At 40.0% G+C, this 21,677-nt stretch overlaps 1 protein-coding gene across 3 annotated transcripts in view; it reads right to left on the bottom strand.

Annotated features, from left to right (window-relative positions):
• Nucleotides 1–21,677, bottom strand: part of fndc3a (fibronectin type III domain containing 3A) — a 71,888-nt gene that overhangs the window by 18,459 nt on the left and 31,752 nt on the right. For all 3 annotated transcript variants that reach the window (XM_017696799.2, XM_037546650.1, XM_017696800.2), the window contains 3 exons: nt 2,858–2,934; nt 2,428–2,677; nt 1,416–1,733 (listed from right to left, as the gene is read on the bottom strand). In XM_017696799.2, the coding sequence (XP_017552288.2) occupies nt 1,416–1,733; nt 2,428–2,677; nt 2,858–2,934 (645 nt within the window). The remainder of the gene's footprint in view (nt 1–1,415; nt 1,734–2,427; nt 2,678–2,857; nt 2,935–21,677) is intronic.

The raw sequence follows: 21,677 nt of genomic DNA, 5'->3' as shown, positions 1-21,677 counted from the left end.
CAGCTCATTTGCCAATATACTTAAAAAAAAAAAAAAAAAAAAAAAATCATAAAGACAAGATGATTTGAGTTCTTATGGACTTCAGGTTTAATCTGGCTACTAAATTCAACACCAGACCAGTTCTAAGACCTCCTCCTAACTGTGATCCAAACACATGAAAGTAGCCCAAATGATCTGACACAATGTCTATTTGTTAATAGTTTGACAGTGTTTGGTCAATGTGCACTCACCCTAAACTTAACGGTTTAGTATCTGAATGCATAGTCATTGTGGGTTTTATGATTTAAATAAATGATTTTGAAATAAATAAATTGCTTAACAGCATTTCTCCTTTTGCAGTGGTACCGAATGTGCATCGAGAATCTATGGATTTCACTGGTGTTAGAACAGACTACGGAATAAATAATTCGTGTCAAACTAACTTTTAACTATATCCTGAGATGAATATCAACTGTGATGTGTAGAAAATAATCATACGTGATATTTCTGTCTATATTGCGCAGGCCCACCGTACTGAATGCTGAAATGTTGCTCCACACATCATGTGATAAAGAAGCTTGTTTGTATTAGCTTTGACTCTGGCTACAACAAGCCACAAGTCAGTCAGTCAGACTGGGTTAATTACTGCTGTTAGCTCCATTAGCTTTTGAAGCTAATGAGGCCAGAGATGCACCACTCAGCCTGGCTAAACTCAGGTCAGCGAGTGACTCTGTCCCTAAAACTGTCCATTCACACCACTCAGTAGCTACAGCACCATTTTCTGCCCTAGAGTGGATATTTGACAGGACTATCATTTCTGCTGTTTCTGACTGCTCCAGTAATAGAGCTATATTTGAAAAAGAGGGAAAAAGATTCAAAGGGATTATAGTAAAGAAGTGATCATAAAGGTTGTGTCTACTGAATTTTAGGTCAAATAAGTCAGTGTTATTATTACTAAAACTCTTTGTATCTTCTTGCTGGAAGCCTAGAGACCATTATTTACACTATATGCATGAAATGAAACCTTACACTTTAATTTATTACTCATATTATAGTACATTTACAACAGCTATTTGTCTTATAGCAATAAAGGGGAAATAAACAAAAACAAACAAACAAAAACAATCACAACACACTGTGTCTACATTTCAAATGCATATTACTCATGTCTCATAAGAATTATGGTCCTTACAGCTTTTGGCTTACGACACATACCTGTTATCACAACCCTGTAGCAGCTACAGCAATATGCCCTTAAACTGACTGAGCCCTGAGATCGAGACAGCACAAATACAGGTCTGGTTCGGTTTATCCATCACTTATTTCTCACATTTTCGAATTTCAAATGGTTTTCATAGCAGGCAGCAAAATGACTTCCAGAAGTCTCATATGCGCACTATGACTATGAAACAGTGATTCAATCAGCATCTCCCTACCTCCAGGCTCCACATCTCTTTCTCTCCCTGGACATTCCGTTCCCAGGCCAGTGACTGTTGCACTGGCCTGGCACTGCTCCTCCACCCCCTTATACCCGAGGCCATTCTGGAGGTCCCCTCCTGCTGGTGGGGTTCCACGGCTCTTCTGAGGAGAAAGGGGAGGACTGTCTTTGGAAGGAACCAGACTACCCCCTCCACCTGCCTGCCCACCCTGCCGCTCTTTCAACTTCTTCTGCAGGCGCTCATAGGTTTTGTTAGCCCTTTCATCCCTGTGAACAAACGGCGTTCGTCCATGTGGTGGGTGAGTGTCTGAGGAAACTGGAAACACATACAGACAGAGAGACTTGCAATATGTGGTTGACCAGTTACACATACAGAAACAAATGTAATATCAAAGAGCATAGTTACAAAGGGAGACTAAATCTAAAACCATAAACCTCTCTCCTTTTTGCAACCATAAGTAGAGGGCTGACGGTCTCTAACAACTACATGAACAAAAAGTAAGAGGTGGACATAATGTCAAGTCAAAATAAAAATACACACTGATCGAAATTTAATCATTTCACTTCTGGATTATTTTCAAATAAATGAGACAGTCATGTTTCTAAGTGAGAATAAAGATCAAACTAAAATATGGTATATATTACATTTAGTGCACAATTTCTTTTTGCAAAGTTTAATATACTTAAAAATGAAAACATATGTCTTCAGTTAGAAAACCAATAACCTTTTGCATACGACTGCATGCATCTGAATTACGACTGCAATGATTAGTTGACAAAGCTCACAACATCAATTCTGACTGCGTGTGTTGTTTTATGTAGCCCGCCAACATAGAGCAAGGCATAATGGTTATATGTGACTACCTGAATAGAAGTCGACACAAATAATAGCCCTAAATTATAAAATTATAATTATAAAAATGTCAGTTGCAGCCCTAATCAGTACAGTTCTGAATATTCAGTCCTAAAGCAGCTTAGTTTCTATGAGGTTAGGGTGTCTATATACTCACCCTGCTCTGAGTAGATGTGGGCTGGGTGGTACTGTGAAATGTACTGGGCATTCATGTCTCCTGTACTGCCGGCCATGCCCGAGTACAGGTGAGGAGGAGGCATAATGGGATGATGAGGATGGGGGATGAAGGCCTGCAGGTGGGCATGGGGGGGTGGAGGGGGCGGGTGGTGCAGCGGAGAGTGGCCCCCCGGGTGGAACTCCGCCTGAGGTAAGACCAAAACCCGCCTTACTCCATTCTCCTCAATGATCTATATGAGTGAGAGATAAAAAAAAAAAAAAAAAAACAGTAGGAATAAAGTAAAAAGACACAAGACCAATCTTCAGTGTGGGCATAAAGTACAGATGTTATTCTAAAGCCTAACTTGTAAAACGACATAAAATAAAATGTTGTCAATGCAGAAGTAACAAAACTGTCTATGTGGACTCACTTGCTGAACGTATCCAGGAGGCACATAGATTGGAGGCACTGAACCATTTGGGGACATCATGGGAACCTGAGCAGGACCTGCAAAAACAAAAATGATCATTATAACAGTGTCACATTTAACACAAAAATCTACCGTCAAATCGTTTCTATTCTTAAACTAGGCCCCAGTGCAGGTAATAGAAAAATAAAAACTACAATCTTAAAAGTAGAAGCACTTAATTAATTAGGCTGTAGGGGTGGACTATAGGGGCTATAAGACAGTGTCACTGTGACAAATTATTTTGGTGGCAGTGCTGTTGCTTTTTTTTTTTTTTTTTTTGCCATCAAATTATTGTGATACATCTCTCCCTTTTTATGTATTTATCCTGGCATATAATTATTGCTTATTTGGGATGCATACTGAGCAGGCCTTAACCCAGGGTCTTAAAGGCATTCAACTCATGTGGACCACAACATATTAGAATTTAACAGCCATGTCTTTTGCTTGCTTATTCATTCTGTTTCACATCCATAAAGATGAAAACAGAAATGGTGAACTACTGCAATTACACTATGAACATTTTGAAATATTCATGAGATTTTAATTAACATATGAAATGTAGCAGGTTTGGTGTCCTTTATGGCTAGAGTAGATTTTAGATGAATGTTTGTGCAGATCATAACCATCTCTTCTCTGTAAACATGTGTGACTTGCTTTGAGCACCAACTATTGCTGACACTGCAGTGCTCTGAGGGAAAATAAAGATGACAGATACAGCGCAGCGTATTTCAGCTGTGTGAAATATTCTGTATTAGTCAGTGGAAGTCCAGACAGTAGAGTCTGTAAAACTTCCCTGAGGCTGGATATATTTCCTCCACACATACACACAGAGGTAAAGCTGGCGCTTTTATTTTCAGCACAGTAGAAGCTTAAACAATACAACACTAAATCATAAAATAGGGAATGTGTAACCACACTTCACATCAAGAATGCACACTTGCTTTCTCTTGTCAAGTATTACCACCACTCAGGACAAATGACAGAAATGAAAAAAGAAAAAAAGTCCCACCTTTGCTATTTTTTCAGGTCAAAATTCTAATTCTACTTGTGCTTTTAAATGGCACACCACTACAAACACACAAAAAGGACATTATAATCCTTACATGTTACAGTAGCAGTGCAAGGTCAGCAGATAAATCAGGAAAAGGGAGCATTATTAGAAGAACAAAAGGGCCACAATAATTTTAAGATTACATATTAAAACTACAAGTCTGTTGTGCGAGCTGCAAATTTTGCCATGTTTGACAAGTCAGAGAATTAATCGTTAACCAGCAATCCTAAAGGTCAGGATGCAACAAATCACAAAACAGATCATTCTGGTTATGAAATCTGACTGTCTAAGCCACATTAGAAGTTGTAAAGTACCTGATAGACGCAGACATCAACTGAATTCTGTTCTAATACACCAAGATATTAAACAGAATATATATATATATATATATATATATATATATATATATATATATATATATATATATATATATATATATGTGTGTGTGTGTGTGTGTGTGTATGTGTGTGTATGTGTGTGTATGTGTATGTGTGTGTGTGTATATATATATATATATATATATATATATATATATATATATATATATATATATATATATATATTAAAAACGGCTACTGTTGCCAATGTAAAAAATTAGTTGCCTCTGAAATATAACTTATAAATGCCCCCCCTGCCCCTTCAGCAGTACCACCATCAGCAGCAGCCAATCAGGGGAGCAGCACAAATGCTATAAAGACTGAATGAGAGGGAGGAGAGAGTGTGACTCAGGCCACTGATTTAGGAAGGAGAGAGAGCCAGAACTCCTGAAAGACCTCATTTAAAGTAAGCTTTGGGTTGTCTGGTGCAATTCCTGAACGTTAAAATAAAGCTTCTCCTGTGCTGGTTTTTCGTTCAGGATCCCTTGTTGGGTTTCTCAGTCACGGTGACTCAGCCACTCCCCTGGCAGACGTCACAGTAGAATAACCAGAAAACAACTTTGATTCATCCAAAAAAAAAAAAAAAAAACCCAAGAAATACCTGCTCTTTAGTGTAAATGACCAAGATGCTCACCAAGCACCAGGAAAAATGTGACTGATTAGAGGGTTCATTTGCATCCTGCAGCTTTCTGTACTATCAATGTATTATTCAGTCCCACTTACATTTTATGCAAGAAGCACAGAATAGCACAGGAATCGGAAAAAAGTGGGTCTATAATATGATGAAACATATTACACTTCAATACATGTACAGCACTTAAAGCCAAATCTTCAATTATAAACCTGACCAAAGGGCACTCTCTTTGAAGTACATAATCCATAACAGTAAATGCAGAATTATACACAGGTAAACAGTGTTTTCATGCCCATTTCACATTTTTCCTAATTTTCAAGCTTAACTAATATCAGCTCTTCAGTCAACCAAAGTACTTGTTAGTCCTCATTTGTAACATTATGGACAACCGGATGGGAGAACTAAAGTTTCTCTACATGCAGCCTCAGTTTCCAGGCAATCAAACTGAATGTGGTTATCCATTGTGCAAAGAAGGGAACCTGAGTCATACAGAAATGAATCGTTTTCTTATACTTACTTCAACTGAACCACAGGCTTAAAATCACAACCGACAAACCTCAGACTCTGCAGCAAACCTAGACATGTCTGTCATTCACAGCAGGATGTGTGTATAATGTAGGCATTAGTGGCAGTACACCCGCAAACAGAGCTCTCAGAACTGTAAAATCATTCAGGCCACTCTGCTTCCACAAATCAATAAGCTGAGCTAGAGCTGGCATGCATGATTTAAAACCCATACTGTGATAGAATGATTAGTTACAGGCTGAGTCTCTAATACTTTTATTTTGCAACATTACTTGTATCAAATGCCAGCAAAAAAGACTCTTAGGAGAGGAATTTCAGGCTCAATATTTCAGAATGACAGGATCATTTCACTTTTCTTCTATGGCTGTTAGAAGTGAAAAGTATCACAAACTATATACGATTTGTAGACCAGACATCAACATCTCAACAATGATTCAATTCTCTTCTGAAATTAAGGATATTAATAGGGAGATTGTTCAGTAGTAGTAACAGTAACAGCCTCTACTCTGCTGCAAAGGCTTAACACTACATGTTAAAACACTGCTGTGAGGATTTGACTATTTTCATGCACAACAGCAGTAGTCCAATCAGGCACTGATGTTGGGTGATTGAGAGGTGATTAATTCTGGATCACAAACACATTTGAAAGGGAATGGATGGAGCCCTACCACTCCAGAGAACACAGTTCCACCGCTGCTACACCATTTCACTATTCCATGGCTTTAAGTCCCTCTTGGCACTGGGCACATTGACCTTAGGCTCATGCTGCTGCTCCAGAGTGTCTCACTCTATTGGGAAAGCTTTTCTTTGGAGCTTATACAACCTCTGTGTGCACAATCAATCAAATAGCAGCAGTAGATGGATCTTAAAGCAACTGAACTAACTAGTAGAAAAAATGTCGGCAAACTTATGAACACAGTGTATCATACCAAAATGAAACGGCTGACTTTACTTTTAGTCATAGAGAAAACATTCACACAACAAATGAAATATGTAAAGGAACACTATTGATATTACTATGCAACTTGTTTATTCACAGTGGGAGGATATTAATGTGAAAATAATGAAATGAATTGATAAAACTCTGAAAATCATCGGTCCAAGGACTCTTATATGCCTGCCTAGTTTGGTGCAGACAAATTTTTTTCTTTAGCATGCTTGGTTTTGACAGCTGCGAACACTTGCACAAAATGGCCACATCATGCTCCAGCAAAGAATCTTAAATCTTGAAACCTGGTTTAGGCAGTTGCTGATGGCAACATATTTTACCACAAAGGGAAAAAACACAGTATCAGAGTGTGTTTTTACAGCGCTGTGCTGTTTTAACATTTGACATCATATTCATCATATTCATCATACAGCAAGAGCTGATGCAAATAACAGCTGACATGCAATAAAAGAATGGCAAAGCAATGCATTTTGGGCCAGACATCAGTGACTTTACTGGTTAAATTAAATATTCCGTCCATCTTTTGGCACTAATGGAAACTCAAAGGGAAAGTGCTTGTATGCCGGTTAAATTCCTGACCAATGAACAAACAAACACGTGTATAACATAGTGCACTTTAACCACTGCAAAGGAAAACACACTGAACCAAATGAAAAAGTTGCAATGTCACAAAAAGATCAAACTCTTTTCTGGACTTCAGCAAATAAACAGCCTGATAAACATTTGGAAGCTTTATTACTAGCCATGCAGTTCCTTTAAAAGTAAAGATTTCACACACCTGCTAGAAAGACAAACCATTATCTCTTTACTTTCATGTGGAGTGCTGGGGGACCTTTGAAGCCTGATTTGGAGAGACTGAAGCTGCTTAATTGATGTGCAGTGAGTCAGCCTGATGTAACAGGTAAGTGGACCTGAAGAAAAGACTAGAGTCTGGAATAAAAAACACTCACACATTCACAAGCACACTTATACAAATAATGGGGAATGGAGCCTTTTCTACTACACGCAACTGCTCCATGCCAAAGTCATGGGTTATTTCAGATTTACAGCAGTGCTCTGTGTGGGAACTGGAAAAAGCCAGAGCCACGATTGTCCATTTGAAAAAGTTTGTAGGCGAGTATAACAACGAGGAGCAATACAGCTATAACAGTGGGGAGAAAATGCAGCAGACTTTGGTTAGCAGTGGACAAAAAGGCAGTGTAAGGGAAAGTAAGAGGAATCTTACTGAGAGAGAGAGAGAGAGAGAGAGAGAGAGAGAGAGAGAGAGAGAGAGAGAGAGACAGACAGACAGAGAGAGAGAGACAGACAGACAGACAGAGAGAGAGAGAGAGACAGACGGAGAGAGAGGAAGACACATGCACACACACACAGACAGAGAGAGAGACAAAGACAGAGAGACACAGAAAGAAAGAGAATGAGAAAAAGAATGTGAAAATGAGGGAAGAAATAGAAGTTTTTTTTAAAAAAAGGGAAAAAAATTTAAAAATTAAAAAAAAAAAAAAAAAAAAAAAAAAAAAAAAAACCACCCACACTTTTACATCAGACTGACGCACGAGCACTGACAGATCAGACACAAAAGGCCACATCCCTCTCCCCCCCTTCTCCCTCACACCCCTCCCCTCAGACACGCAACGAGGCTGCTGCTCTGCTGACGTGGAGCTCAGTGCCAGCCTTCCAGAGGAGACATCAACAAACACCAAGTGAGACAAATACACACACACACACACACACACACACACACACACACACACACACACACACACACACACACACACACGAAAGAAAAAAAAACAGAGGCACAGCTGAGAATATGCCCGAACTCCAAATAAACTCCAAACAGCAGGCAGGCCTGTTCAGAGAGTAAACATCAGCCAAACTCTCACTTTTTGCGAGAGAGACATAGAGTGCGAGAAAGAGCAAGCGAGATAGAAAGAGACAAAAGAAATATATACAAAAAGAAACAGAGCGAGAGAGCGAGAGCGAGCGAGACAAAAAGAAAGTCAAAGAAAGAGAGACAGAAAAAGAGAAATACAAAGAGAAAGAGAATGAAATGAGTAAAGGCGATGGCATGGTGCATTATTCTGCTGGAATATCCTATCATTGGCGGGGACCTAAAGTCCATGAAGGGCTGCAATTGGTCACCAGGCAGTGAAATGTAGTGGTCACTAGTCAATGATGTGTTTAGGTGGACCAATGGACCCAATCCATGCCATGATAACACACTCCACACCAGTATGAAACCACCACCAGCCTGCACAGGGCCTTATTGACAACTGGGTCTGCACCACACACGAACCCTACCATCAGCCCAAAATAACTGGTACCGTGACTCATCAGAACACGCCACATGTTGCCAGTCCTCAAGGGTCCAGAAAGCAACTTCACGAGCCCAGCTGAGTTGCTGTGTCGTGTCATGATGTCAACAAAAGCATTCTGGTGGGTAAGAACTACACTTATATGAGTGTGGGGCCTCCTGCATTAAATGTTTGTGATTTTTGCCAGAGTCACTTGACAATTCTAGCCAGATGCCACCGGTCACGATCATTAAGCACCCGCGCACTGTCCACTATAAGTGGTAATGCCTTCTAGGACATATTCCCGGTACACACGACACTGTGAATTAAGAAATGTTAAATAGTGCACAACTTTGCAAATGGAGTGTCCTATCCATCTGGCACCCTCTATCAAGCCTGGTTGCAGATTATTCCTTGCCATAAGCACACTAACCAGTGTTCAACCTCACTCACAAGATAACACCTCCCAGCTTGTATGCATGTGGGTGTTCCCTGAGGTAACCCCACTTCGTAATCAATTCACGTATTGCGATTCCATGACTTTTGGCACGTGAGTGCATATCGGCTCCTGTACAGCAAATGGCAGAGAGCAATTGGACACTTTGACAAAGCAATAGGGCATCCATGTTATTTGCTAGAGTCAGTTAGCTGGCAGTGAGAGGAGTAAAAAGATGAAAGAATGTGTTCTCCTTTTGGACACGTTTGACTGCGTCCCTGGAAGCCACCCTGACACGGCTCTTAATTACAGCTAATCCAGAGTAAAACACTGCGAGAGAAGGCCCCCTGCCTGAGTCCAATTACAAATGCCCTCAAATCATTAAAACAAACACACAAATCGCACCAACTGCTCCTCTAGGGTAAATGCTAATACCACAATACTGCCAACACCCATCCACCTCCAATTTAACCTGTCCTTTAAACTGCCGCAACTGATGTGAACATTCTCTTATTTATAGGGATCTGAACAAGGAGTGCTGGTACAGTATTTGTTAGGATTTTCCTTATTCTGACTTTGCCCAAAATGAATCGGGCAGAGTAAGTAACAGAGGCACAAAACTTGCTGGACAGACACAACACAGTGCAAAAGTCAGGCCACTCTTTTGTTTAATTCTAATGGAAATGTGTCAGAAAACAAGCAGGAAACAGCGGAAAATTACATAAAAGCCTAAACTGGTAGCCGGCTTTGATCAAGAGAAATTGCAACCAACTTCTAAGACTGGAGGTCTTTACAAGAAGCATGGAAACCTTTCCATGAAGCATGGAAAAGATGGCCTCTGACTTTTGCAAAGTACTGTATTAACTCCCTCCTGCTACTCAGGCAAAAATTTCACCTAGACCAGGGGTTGCCAAAATGCAGCTCTTTCACTGTTGTCTTGCGGCTCCACAGCAGAATTAGATTTTTATTTATATTTATTTAAATATAAAACAGTCCTCTGTAACCTAAATCTTTGCTGATAAATGGTCTTAAACGCTGAAGTTAATTCATAAAAGGTTTTAAACGCTGCTAATTCACCCTTTAACCCTGGAGATTGGCTAGCAAATTGCTGGTCAGACAGCAACACAGACATCAATCTTGCCTAGCTAGGAGCTAACGCAACGGCAAAGACAAGAAAGATTTAAGACAAATATCAATAATTAGAGACTAATGGCCTATTTGCATTTATAAGCACACCAGCTGGTTTTCCGATATGTTTCAACTGCCAAACACTGAACTCAGTGTCTTGTTCTAATTTTTCTATTCAAATAAGAAAATTCAAACAAGAAGCTGGCCAATGAGAAGCTGACTTCAGCCTTGGAACGTTGAGAGACATTTTAGAAGTAACTATTCTAATTTTAGGAAAAATTCCCTGTCAGATGTGTGAGAAAAGCAGCTATAGCTGAGCTACGTTTTCATTTATATAGCTCAGTTTATACAAGGACATTAGCACATACTGAGACATATTTATAGCCTAGATGGTAAAACGAGATGGCGACTTCAATAAAATGGACATATGCTGCAGCTCCCAAGATGGACTGATTACTGTTGAAATGTCCAAATGTTTTTTCTTAATGTTTAGGTTGCCAACACCTGACCCAAATGTTACATTTTTCCAGAGGGTGTGAAAGTGCAAACATTCCATGATTAACACAACACATACTTTTTAAAGGCCTGACACAGACTTCTAAAATAGTGTAATGTACATTCTGTTGAGCTACCAATGGAAAAATCAGCTTCACAACACTATGTTTATGCAATTTTGAAACTGGAGACTGAATTATTCATAGCGTCCGCCGCAGCGCCACGGTGAGGGCCCCAGTGACACGTTGCGAGTCCAGTGACGTCCGTCCCCGACCCCAAAAGGAAGAGAAGAAAGGACGCCACATGTAAAACACAAAAACACATGAAAAACACAAACCAACTGTCACTTCTGGTCCTTCGTTTTCTACAAATAAAGGAGACAAAAATAAAAGAAGCAGGGGAACAAGAGGAAAACAGCAGACAGCGGCTCTGGGGGCTAATTTGGCTAATTCCTTGGACAGTATTCAATGGGGAATGCAGCAAGGCTAATTCATTGAGCCCATGCAGATTTATTACTGATGTGCACAACACTCCTCCTCACCCCCATCCCAGCAAGCAGTTACACAAAGCCAATCCAGAGTGCTGACGTAATACATAGAATTAACTTGGAAAGAAACTCCTAAACTAACCCTCCTAGAAATACTACCACCACATAAACAACAGGCACATGGATCTACACCTCACTCATTCCATTCTCGCCCAGTCTTTTTCTCTTTCCCATTCTCTCTTTCTCTCCTCCTCTCTCCCTCCTTCCCTCCCTCCAGGCAGCAACAGCAGAGAAGGATGAGTCACCGACTAGTTTATTCTCAAAGCTACGGAGTGCAGATGCTGTGAATGAACTCGGTGCGTGCGTGTCTGCGATTTAAAGGGTATGGTCGGCGTTCAGTTTGCTGAAACATGAAAGGCTGAATGTAATCAAGCCACATGGTCCTGTTTTGACTACACACTACTCTGATTTACACACCACTGTGGTCCAACCCATGTAACATTTACGCTGTGTGCATGCTTACGTGTTTAAGCATGGGATAATTTGTTAATTTATTACTGTTCTCAAGCCGAGCGAAAACATAGCTCTTATGCATGCGCTCCTTCGTCTGAGTAACTCGGTTAGTCGGTATTTTCAGTAGGAGTGTATATAGATCAGTCTGGGAGGATCAAATCCAAAGAAAAAACTCCTGTGACGACTTTGATGTGGTGACCTCTGTAAAGGACAGTGCAGATGGATGAGTGTCTAATACTAGAATGTTGAGAGCTGGACGCTTGCTTTAGTCATAACCAGAACACTCCAGTGAGAAGGCCTTATAAAAACACCCACACCAAGTCCACTCAAAGGGCACGCTCTGGCTTTCTCTCACACACTCACTGAACCACAATTCACACAGGCTTGCGTAGTCACATACCGCAGTCAGTCAGTCAGTCTTCCCAGTTCCTAGCTTTTCACAGGCACAGCGTCTGCTTTGGAGTTCAATGAACAAGTAGACATTCAGCCATATATACTAGTGATGGGCATTTCTCAAGTAATTCTGAGGTTAAGTACGTGAGGTACACCAAGGTATCGATTACTCAAAAAACAAAAATGAGTAGCACACATTCACATTTGTTATTTAATAGCAAACACAAACCTGGGGTTCCTATATATTTTTTTTCTTTACTATAGCTAGGTAACCTTCCAGAGCAAGATTTGGTTGCTGGATTGTAAAGTTCCTGAATTTTGTTTGAAGCCATTAGCAGCAAGTAAATGAGATATCCTTTTCTATGTTTCATATGGGTCTGATTTTGTTGTAGCTGCATTTCGACAGTCATCTGCCTCTACCACCCAAACACAAAATAAAACTGCTGGTTGATTTGCATGTTAGTGAAATGGCTCCTTCCCTGTAAAAGCAGGCAAACCATGGCCTTTTGAAACCTACCAAACTCTAGAAACAGGAAAAGTAGCTTAGCTACTCTGACACACCATGGACTTAGATCAGATATGTATTGGGAAGTCAATGTATTGTTGGTTCTACGACGAGTACTCATTTAATTCTTCTACACATCTCGACTTCAAGACACAGATGTGAATCTTCCTGGACATGACCCAGACTTTTTTGTTTCTTTTGAACTTCAGTACTAGTGGTGAGCCTCATGTGTTAATTTCATTCAAAGAGAACAAACTTGACAATGTAATCTATTGGGAAAATAAATCTGACCATCTGTCACATATCATGTGGTGTACACAAGCACACTGGGACCAGGTAGAGCTAGAGCACTCAAGATCAATGATTCAGTTTAGTAACTAAGAGCTTACAATCATGGTAGAAACAAGCAAAGCCACAAGAACCAGACTAATTTAACTTCCACATTCATTTTATATCATATCATAAAAAGAGTGAACTGTAGTGGCCACAGAACAGGTACTTGGAGATTTTGACTTTCTAACAGAGCGATGATAATGTGATCAAAAAAACCTAAAGGATAAGGATACAAATGGAGAAGAGCAGCATGTAGAAAAGTGGAGTTGCTGTGTAAAAGAAATGTCGTTTCTTTTACTGTATAATGATGCTGAACAGAACATTAAGATATTAAGAAACATTCCTTCAAGCAGATGTTTGAACACTTGATTTCCACAAGTCTATACTAGAGACAGAGAGTGCTACTGCTCAATAACCATTCTGTCTCAAGTCAATCACTATGTCCTGAAATTAGGTGGTTAATCTGAAATATGGTAGTTAATTTGTTGTCAGTGTTATACAGTTGTGAGTAAGCTTCTAGACAAAAATAGAAAACACAAGTAAGCAAAACATACCACATCCATAAGGCACACTTAAAGTGAAGTGGTGCTTAGCTAAATAGTATGTGTCTGTGCCATTTGGTTTTTCGCAGTGGCACTTTGGTTCACCATTCACCAACCTGGCACAAAATGTCTTGGATTAAAATCCCCCAACCCCTCCAACTTTTTTCCACCATCTCATCTTTCCACAGCATTGCCACCTCGTATTAAGCAGAAAGATATGCAGCTTCTTGCTCGCACATGGCATTTACGTACTTCCCTCTACTAAATATACATGAATGAATCCAGAAATAAACCTAGGATGGAAACAGGGAGTGGAGGAGTGTTATCTTGCAGATTTCAGTATAGCTTCTGGCTCATTCTAAGGTTAAGGGTTAAATACAACACACACACACACCCCCTTCCCCTTCTCCACACCACGAGCGGTGAGTCATCAATCCGCCAGCGTCACTGACAGACAAGTGCACCCAACAACACGCCAGTTAGCACTAGCTCCACTCTTCTACATGCTCCTCTTCTCCATTTGCTCCTCCAGTAAAGGAAAGGCACTTCTAAATGAACATTCTCACCACTTGAGTCAGGAAAAGATGTGCGAGCCACACTAAGTGCTTACTGGAAAACTCAGAGGTTAACCAGCATGGGGAAATGATCTCCCTGCAACACATTATACCATATCCTCATCCACACAGCCCTACATGACAGCTTCTGAAGTGTGAAAACAGCCTGAGAAAGTTGTCCGAGGTATGCGTATCATGTATTGGTGTTGTTGTCAGTTTGAGGTCAAGCCACAAAGAGCAAATTTAGACTTGTAAAATTACATATTCTCTATTATAAGATTACAGGGTTATGGGATCGTTTATGAAACTACTGAATCAAGCAATACTGCTTTAGTAGCCCCTGCTATCCAGCCAAAACACATACATATGCAACATTAATTAATAAATATTTAAATATTTTTCCCCCATAAATGAAGTTCAAACGTGTACCACAGAATGCATCTGAAGAGAAAAGTAAATGTTCCTATGTGGGAGATGAATTGAGGAAAGAGACCTTCCGAGCCTTTTGCCAATTTTTCCAAGGCCTTGTTTCGAGGAATTTTGTGGAACTGAATACAGGTTGTAATACAGTACACATAAGAAACTGCTCTCTCTGTGTGTCTGTTATATATGTATCTGTTAAAAGCAAATATCAGCCCAATTGTGTACTACTGAGAAAAAAATGTTAATAATACAACTAATTAAAACAAATAAATCAGTAATAAAAGAGAACATCAAAAAAAAAAACCCACACACACACACAACAGTTTACACCGTATGTTTCCTTCGCTCTCCTGAGCCGACCATCGTACATGTATTCAAACGATTTGAGTGTCAGCAGAAAAACAGTGTTAAGTCCTATAAAATCATTTCAAACATCACTATTAGCCTACATTTAATGTTACTGTAGTTGAGTGGTGTAAGCACTGCAGCCGCTGACAAACTTGACTGTAGACTTATTTACGAAAGTGTGGCAGTTCTAGCCAGAACAACAATGATCATATCTTTTCTCCCTAGCTCCTCACCTCTGAAATTATCTAGCAACGTTGCTTATAGCAGTTCATAATGCTGTTAATAGCTAAAGTAGGTTGCACAGAAAGCTATTGCTGTGTTTACCAGTGTGTGTGTGTATATATATATATATATATATATATATATATATATATATATATATATATATATATATATATATATATATATATGCACACACACACACGCACGCACACACGCGCCTGCTAAAAATCCTTTATCGGTCAGACTAATTTTAGTTAACAAATTGTATTTCCAAATAATGGTTATAAATAGGCTAAACAAGCACAGCTACTTTGCTAATGACCAAATAAGCTTTAATGGGTAGGGCTAGTTTTTAGCACAATAGCTAAATGGCTGCAGCAATGCAAGAACCAAATGCAGACAGGTAGCCCAAGTAGCTGTACTCCTGAAGCAATAAAATGGGCTGTGACATGTCCAGGCAGCAGTGAATGACCCTGGCTTGTGCAAACGCTGTAAGAGTTCACCGTGAAAAGCCTACGCCACAGACTGGCATGCCTGGCCAGTCTCTCAGGCAAAGACCTAGCACTCAGCAGAACCTCTACAGTTCTAGGCTAGGATAACCCACTTGATTTCTTTGCCCCTCTGCCTCTGTGCTCGATGTAGAGGAGGAAGAGGAGGAAGAAGAGGTGGCCAAACAATATGATTAGAAAGAAGGCTCAGAATCCCTTATCTCATGTGACGAGCAAATTTGAGGACTGCTTATTCCTCACCCCTATCGCTGCCCAGACATCAAAACCCTGCAAAGTAGTGGAAGCCATGGAAATGTCAGGACTGTGACTGTTATATGGTTCCTGAGCTCCAGGAGACAACAGTATTGTGGAAAGTCACTTACAAACCACCCATTTGAGCCAGGGCTGCTCTTGACCTGGAGAGGATGGAGAAGAAAGACCTTCTCTTAATGTCCCTATGGAGCCTCTGGTCATAGGACATCTGCCAGAAGCCCCCACACTACAATCCAAGATAGATTACTGTCAGACAAGCATCAATGAACGGGCTCATGAAGTAGTAGTGTTGTCTTTCAAACTCTTAACACCATATTGATGCAAAGCTCATATCAAAGCAAGCTCCTAGACGAGACAGCAGCTATGCCAGATCCATCTCAGTGGGAAGAGATCTGTGAGATTCAGAGATGTACTGTCCAGACTGCATTGGCCAGCACAGTCATTCAGGAAAGAGAGAAAGAGGCTTTTATGTTGATGACAAAAGGAGGTGCAGAGGAAAAATAAAATAAAAAAAGATAAAGTCCTGAAGCTACGCTTACCTAGACAGACAAAGCCGGGCTCCTAACCTCCAACCTCTGCCCTACTTTCACATAGGCAGCTGCCTACATAGCTTTAAAATCCCAAGCCAACACAAGCCACAGACAGAGTCTGCTAGGTAAATCTACCTGGCCCAGGAAGCCCTTGCCCAGGCAGTACCACAGGCACCTCAGCTCCCACTCACTCTTGCAGATGGTAAAGGGGAAGAAGTCTAGGATGCCTGCATGTTGGGGGAGATCCAGCCTGCTCCCCATCTGCCATTTCTCACCCTTCACTTGGCCTCAGCATTTTAGTGAAATCCACGCTTTCTCCGCAATCTCGTGCACGCAATTCATGCTGGCGACGTCAAAAGGTGTTACTATGACCAAACCCTGCATTTCTTTCTCAAGTTATTCAGTCTTTTCTCCCTATGGAGCTCTAGGCCTTATAATGTTGTGTCCAGATAATGTTGTTTACAGATAATGTTGTGTCACTGTGATGCACAAACATCGCAGCCAGCCAATGGACTGACACAGTGATACGTGGCTTCTGAGGCATATGTGGGAGGGAGCATCTCACTCAGAAATACCTCACTGACACCATCATAGAACTGGCATTATGACAGTAACCTTAAGTTTTAAAAGTACTGTTTTTTGACCGAGTATGTTCTGAAGTTCAGTTTCAGCCAAGGAATTTAATTTCAGTGCATCACTCATAATGCATAACAATGAATTAATAACTGTTACACTACTTTAAATGTTGGTTTCATACACTGCAACAATTTTTAAGCAAACCACTACTGTTCAAGCCAACCGATATACAATTTTAAAGAAGAAAGTCGAGGAAGTGTGCACAAAAGTGGTCTGCACCTCATCATCACTTCAGTTGTAGAGAATGAATCAAACTTAAAAGATTACAATAAAAGAAACATGTAGTTCTATTTTTCTTAATCAATAGCCTTCCAGGACACCAAAATCTTTCAATTACAGTCATACTACACTTCCTACTGTGGCTCCACCTGCCAATCAGAGACAATAGCAGAGGCAAGTCTTCTCTGAGCTAGTCACAGTTCTTAGTGTTTTCACACATCCCACACAATAGCTGAACACAAAAGAGCCATTCAGAGGCAGGGAATGTGTAAGACATCTCATTGCAATCCCACAGACAACAATGTCTGACTGTTGTGACTGAGCTTCCAACACGTATAGCAATTAGGCCCAACAGTGACTGATGACAGGGTTCTTGATCAAAATAATTTGAAATGAGTGGTGCCAATTCAAACAGCAATTCATACAGTGACTGAGCTCTTAAAGAGCATGATTTCAACACATTCAGTGATGCAAAAACAGTATCGCAAGAGAGCTACAGAGAACTTGCATTACAGTTACAATAACCACAAGCTTACACATTTGTAAAACACTTACAGAGACAGGAGCAGAAATCCTGGTGAAAATTAAAAGATGAAGTCCATGAAAAGATTCTCTAGCAAGGCAGTATCTCTGCATGAACAAATGCATTGTGAACCAGAGAAAAGTTGAAGGCAAACACAGATTTTTCTGGCATCTGCCTTCATCAACTATACATCCCTAAATACCGGGACTAGGGATGCACTTTAATAATCATACGTGTATAGGCAGATAACTGTTTTAAACAAACAAACAAAAATATTTTTCATATAGTTTTATCAGTGCACAATCAAATATTGAAAATAGAGGTCAACAATTTCAGTGATCTAAAGCTGTTCTTGTGTAGACAGGAGGCTAAAGCCCAAAGAAAAAACTAAAAACATCAGAGCTAGTCTGTGAGCATTGGTGTACAAGCAGGCCTGACAATAATATAGTTTAGCTGAGCAGTTCAGACCAACAGTTACCAAAATGCAGGTCATCCCTTCAGCCAGTGCTGCGTATTGCATCTACTACACTAAAACTGAAAGGCAGACAGTGATAAACTATGTTTTACTTTTAACTATGGTTTAAAAAGATATTAGTATCTCACTGTGCTGAGTTTCTGCCATGAATACAGTGTGTATTCTCTGGCAAACATGTGTCTGATAGTCATGCAGCTGGTCCTACTGAGCTCCAGTTCACAAATAGCACAGGAAATCTGTCTTTCTGGATAACGTTGAAGTGGTCTTTTCAAAGTTGATTATTTGGGTTGTGCACAACCCCGTACTCCAGTCTCTGCTATTTGTATGTCCCTCTTTCAATCAAGAGATGTAAATAAAAAGCGCAGACATCATTAAGCCCAACAATCAGTAACATGACTTGCTGCCAACATTTTTCAATTGTTTCTGATAATGTCGATTACTTGTTGCAGTCTAATATGTTTAAAAAAAAATAAATAAATAAAAGTTTGTGGCATCAGCCCTGAACTCCAACATCAGCACATTTCTAAGTGGGATGGTGAACTCAAATTTATTTGTGCAATGTACTGAAACGATTTAATATTTAATTATTACTTAAAAGTTGAATTGGAGGTAAAAGATAAACAATGTCACCTCTTATTTTCATGTCAAATAAGTCCTACTACTTTTTTCAATTCAATAGCAGTTACTGCATTCACTGCCACTCTTCAGATCATAACGGACAACTGGTATAAAAGTTAATAATATTCACTAATCATGGGTCAATACATGCAGACCCATTCAGATTCTCTAAATAATCTCTAAAGAAACCTTTTTTTCTTTTCTGCATGGTAAATGAAGCTCAAGTTATATAAGCTAAGTTAAATAAGGTTGCACTATGCTCATCATGTGCTCACTCCTCTTCACTGCTCATGTAACTAAAAAATTAGTCATTTAAATGAGTATAAAACCACAGTTTCTGCCTACTTACACAAAAGCCTCAATACATATTGGATCGTTTGCTATTTGTCAGTAAGACAAAAACCCAAAATCACAATGCCAACAGAAATTAGCAGTTGACTATGGGAAAATGATAACTTTTGCTCCGTTTCCATGCATTTAAATGATTTGGCAAGAAGGTGTCAAGCTGGCTTTCTCAGACCATAATATGAATGCATGTTTTTTGATTGATGCATTTTGCTCCCATGCAAAATATAAAATTATCTTAACAGAGTGCACAGAACATTAGGTACCCCAGTATTTCAATCCTGACCTGTGCCAACTCCAGTACTACTCACAGATGTGCTGAGCTGAATGGAAATTAATTTTCAAAAAGATTATTCAATCCTTTTTTAAACCCTGTGTTGGACTTTTTGTCCTAGCCACCTACCTTAGCTTCAGCTATCCTATCTTCCAACACCACAGCAGTGGCAGCGTATACATTTTTATATGGTCATAGTGATCAATTCTTCTTAAAGTTAGCTTTAATTAGTCAGAGTAATCCAAGCCTTGCCAATTAGCTAATGAGTTGAATTAGGTGTCTATAACAAGGTGGAATGCTGAAGCAACTGGAGTCTGACACGTGGAATAAATTGTCAAATAACAGACATGACATGAACAGACAGGAAGTTCATGCTAAAATTTCATCCCAACTGAGATACATGAAGGAGGAAGTATAGTGTTAGGCTGTTTTGCTGCGTCAGAGTCTGAAAGCCTTGCAGTCGTTAATGGAGCTTAAGTATGCTTCGTGAAATTCTGTACGCTGCTTCTTAAATAAGACAGTTGATATACATTATTATGACTTGACTGAAGATTTTAGTTGCCATATATGTAGAAATCAGGAGCAATTTTTTTTTAAATGTCATAACTTCTTCAAAAAAGTGACTGTCTACACTTAAGATACATCTGTGCATTTTTTTACACTTTTAGCTGCATTAACACATAAAATTCTGTATTTCTTTAATGTAATTTTATTTGACATTATAACAGCCAACTATGACAAATCTTTGGAAGCTTACCGCACCAAATATATGATAATTGTGTTTTTTGAAAGAAACAAAACACAAACACTAGTGTTTTTACTTTATAGAAGAAACCTACATTGTGGAAATACTTATACACTAGATTTTCAAAATTTCAAAAATTCACTCACACATCCAAATCACTGAATTCAGGTGTTTCAATCACTTCCATGGGCCCAGGTGTATGAAACAAAGCACCTAGGCACACAGACCGCTTCTACAAACATTTGTGAAAGAATGGGTCGCTCTCATGAGCTCGGTGAACTCCAGCATGGTACCGTGATAGGATGCAACCTGTGCAAGAAGTCCACTCATGAAATTTCCTCGCTACTAAATATTCCACAGTCAACTGTCAGTGGTATTATAACAAAGTGGAAGTGATTGGGAACAGCAACTCAGCCATGAAGTGGTAGGCCATGTAAAATGACAGAGCGGGGTCAGTGGATGCTGAGGAGCATAGTGAGCAGATCTTCTATCAGGCTTCCATGGCCGAGCAGCTGCATCCAAGCCTTACATCACCAAGCGCAATGCAATGCAGTGGGGTAAAGCGCCGCCACTGGACTCTAGAGCAGTGGACACGTATTCTCTGGAGTGACAAATCACGCTTCTCCATCTGGCAATCTGATGGACGAGTCTAGGTTTGGCGGTTGCCAGGAGAACTGTACTTGTCTGACTGCACTCTGCCAAGTGTAAAGTTTGGTGGAGGGGGGATTATGGTGTGGGGTTGTTTTTCAGGAGTTGGGCTCGGCCCCTTAGTTCCAGAGAAAGGAAATCTTAATGCTTCAGCAGACCAAGAGATTTTGGACAATTTCAGTTTAATAACAGTTAGGGGACGGCCCTTTCCTGTTCCAACATGACTGCGCACCAGCGCACAAAGCAGGGTCCATAAAGACATGGATGAGTGAGTTTGGTGTGAAAGAACTTGACTGGCCTGAGCTCAACCCGATAGAACACCTTTTGGATGAATTAGAGCAGAGACTGTGAGCCAGGCCTTCTCACCCAACACAAGGGTCTGACCTCGCAAATGCGCTTCTGGAAGTATGGTCAAAAATTCCCATGAGCACACTCATAACCCTTGTGGAAAGCCTTCCCAGAAGAGCTGAAGCTGTTATAGCTGCAAAGGGTGGGACGACATCATTAAACCTTATGGATTAAGAATGGGATGTCATTCAACTTCATTTGCGTGTGAAGGCAAATGAGGGGACATTTTCGGAAATATAGTGTTGATAACATTACAATATATAAATAAAATGAATCTGCCGCCAAACTTTGGTAATCTGTATTTGAAAACATGCATGTCATATAATTTAAATCATTCTGGACAAATTCATCTTGTTAACATACATACTTATTCCCTATTTACACTCACTTATTGATCAGCTTCAAGACCGGTCAATATATTATTTTTGAGAAATTACTAACCCTTTACAA

This window comes from Pygocentrus nattereri, chromosome 17, assembly GCF_015220715.1.
Source record: "Pygocentrus nattereri isolate fPygNat1 chromosome 17, fPygNat1.pri, whole genome shotgun sequence".
Classification (NCBI taxonomy): Eukaryota; Metazoa; Chordata; class Actinopteri; order Characiformes; family Serrasalmidae; genus Pygocentrus; species Pygocentrus nattereri.
This window is presented reverse-complemented; position numbering and strand designations above follow the sequence as displayed.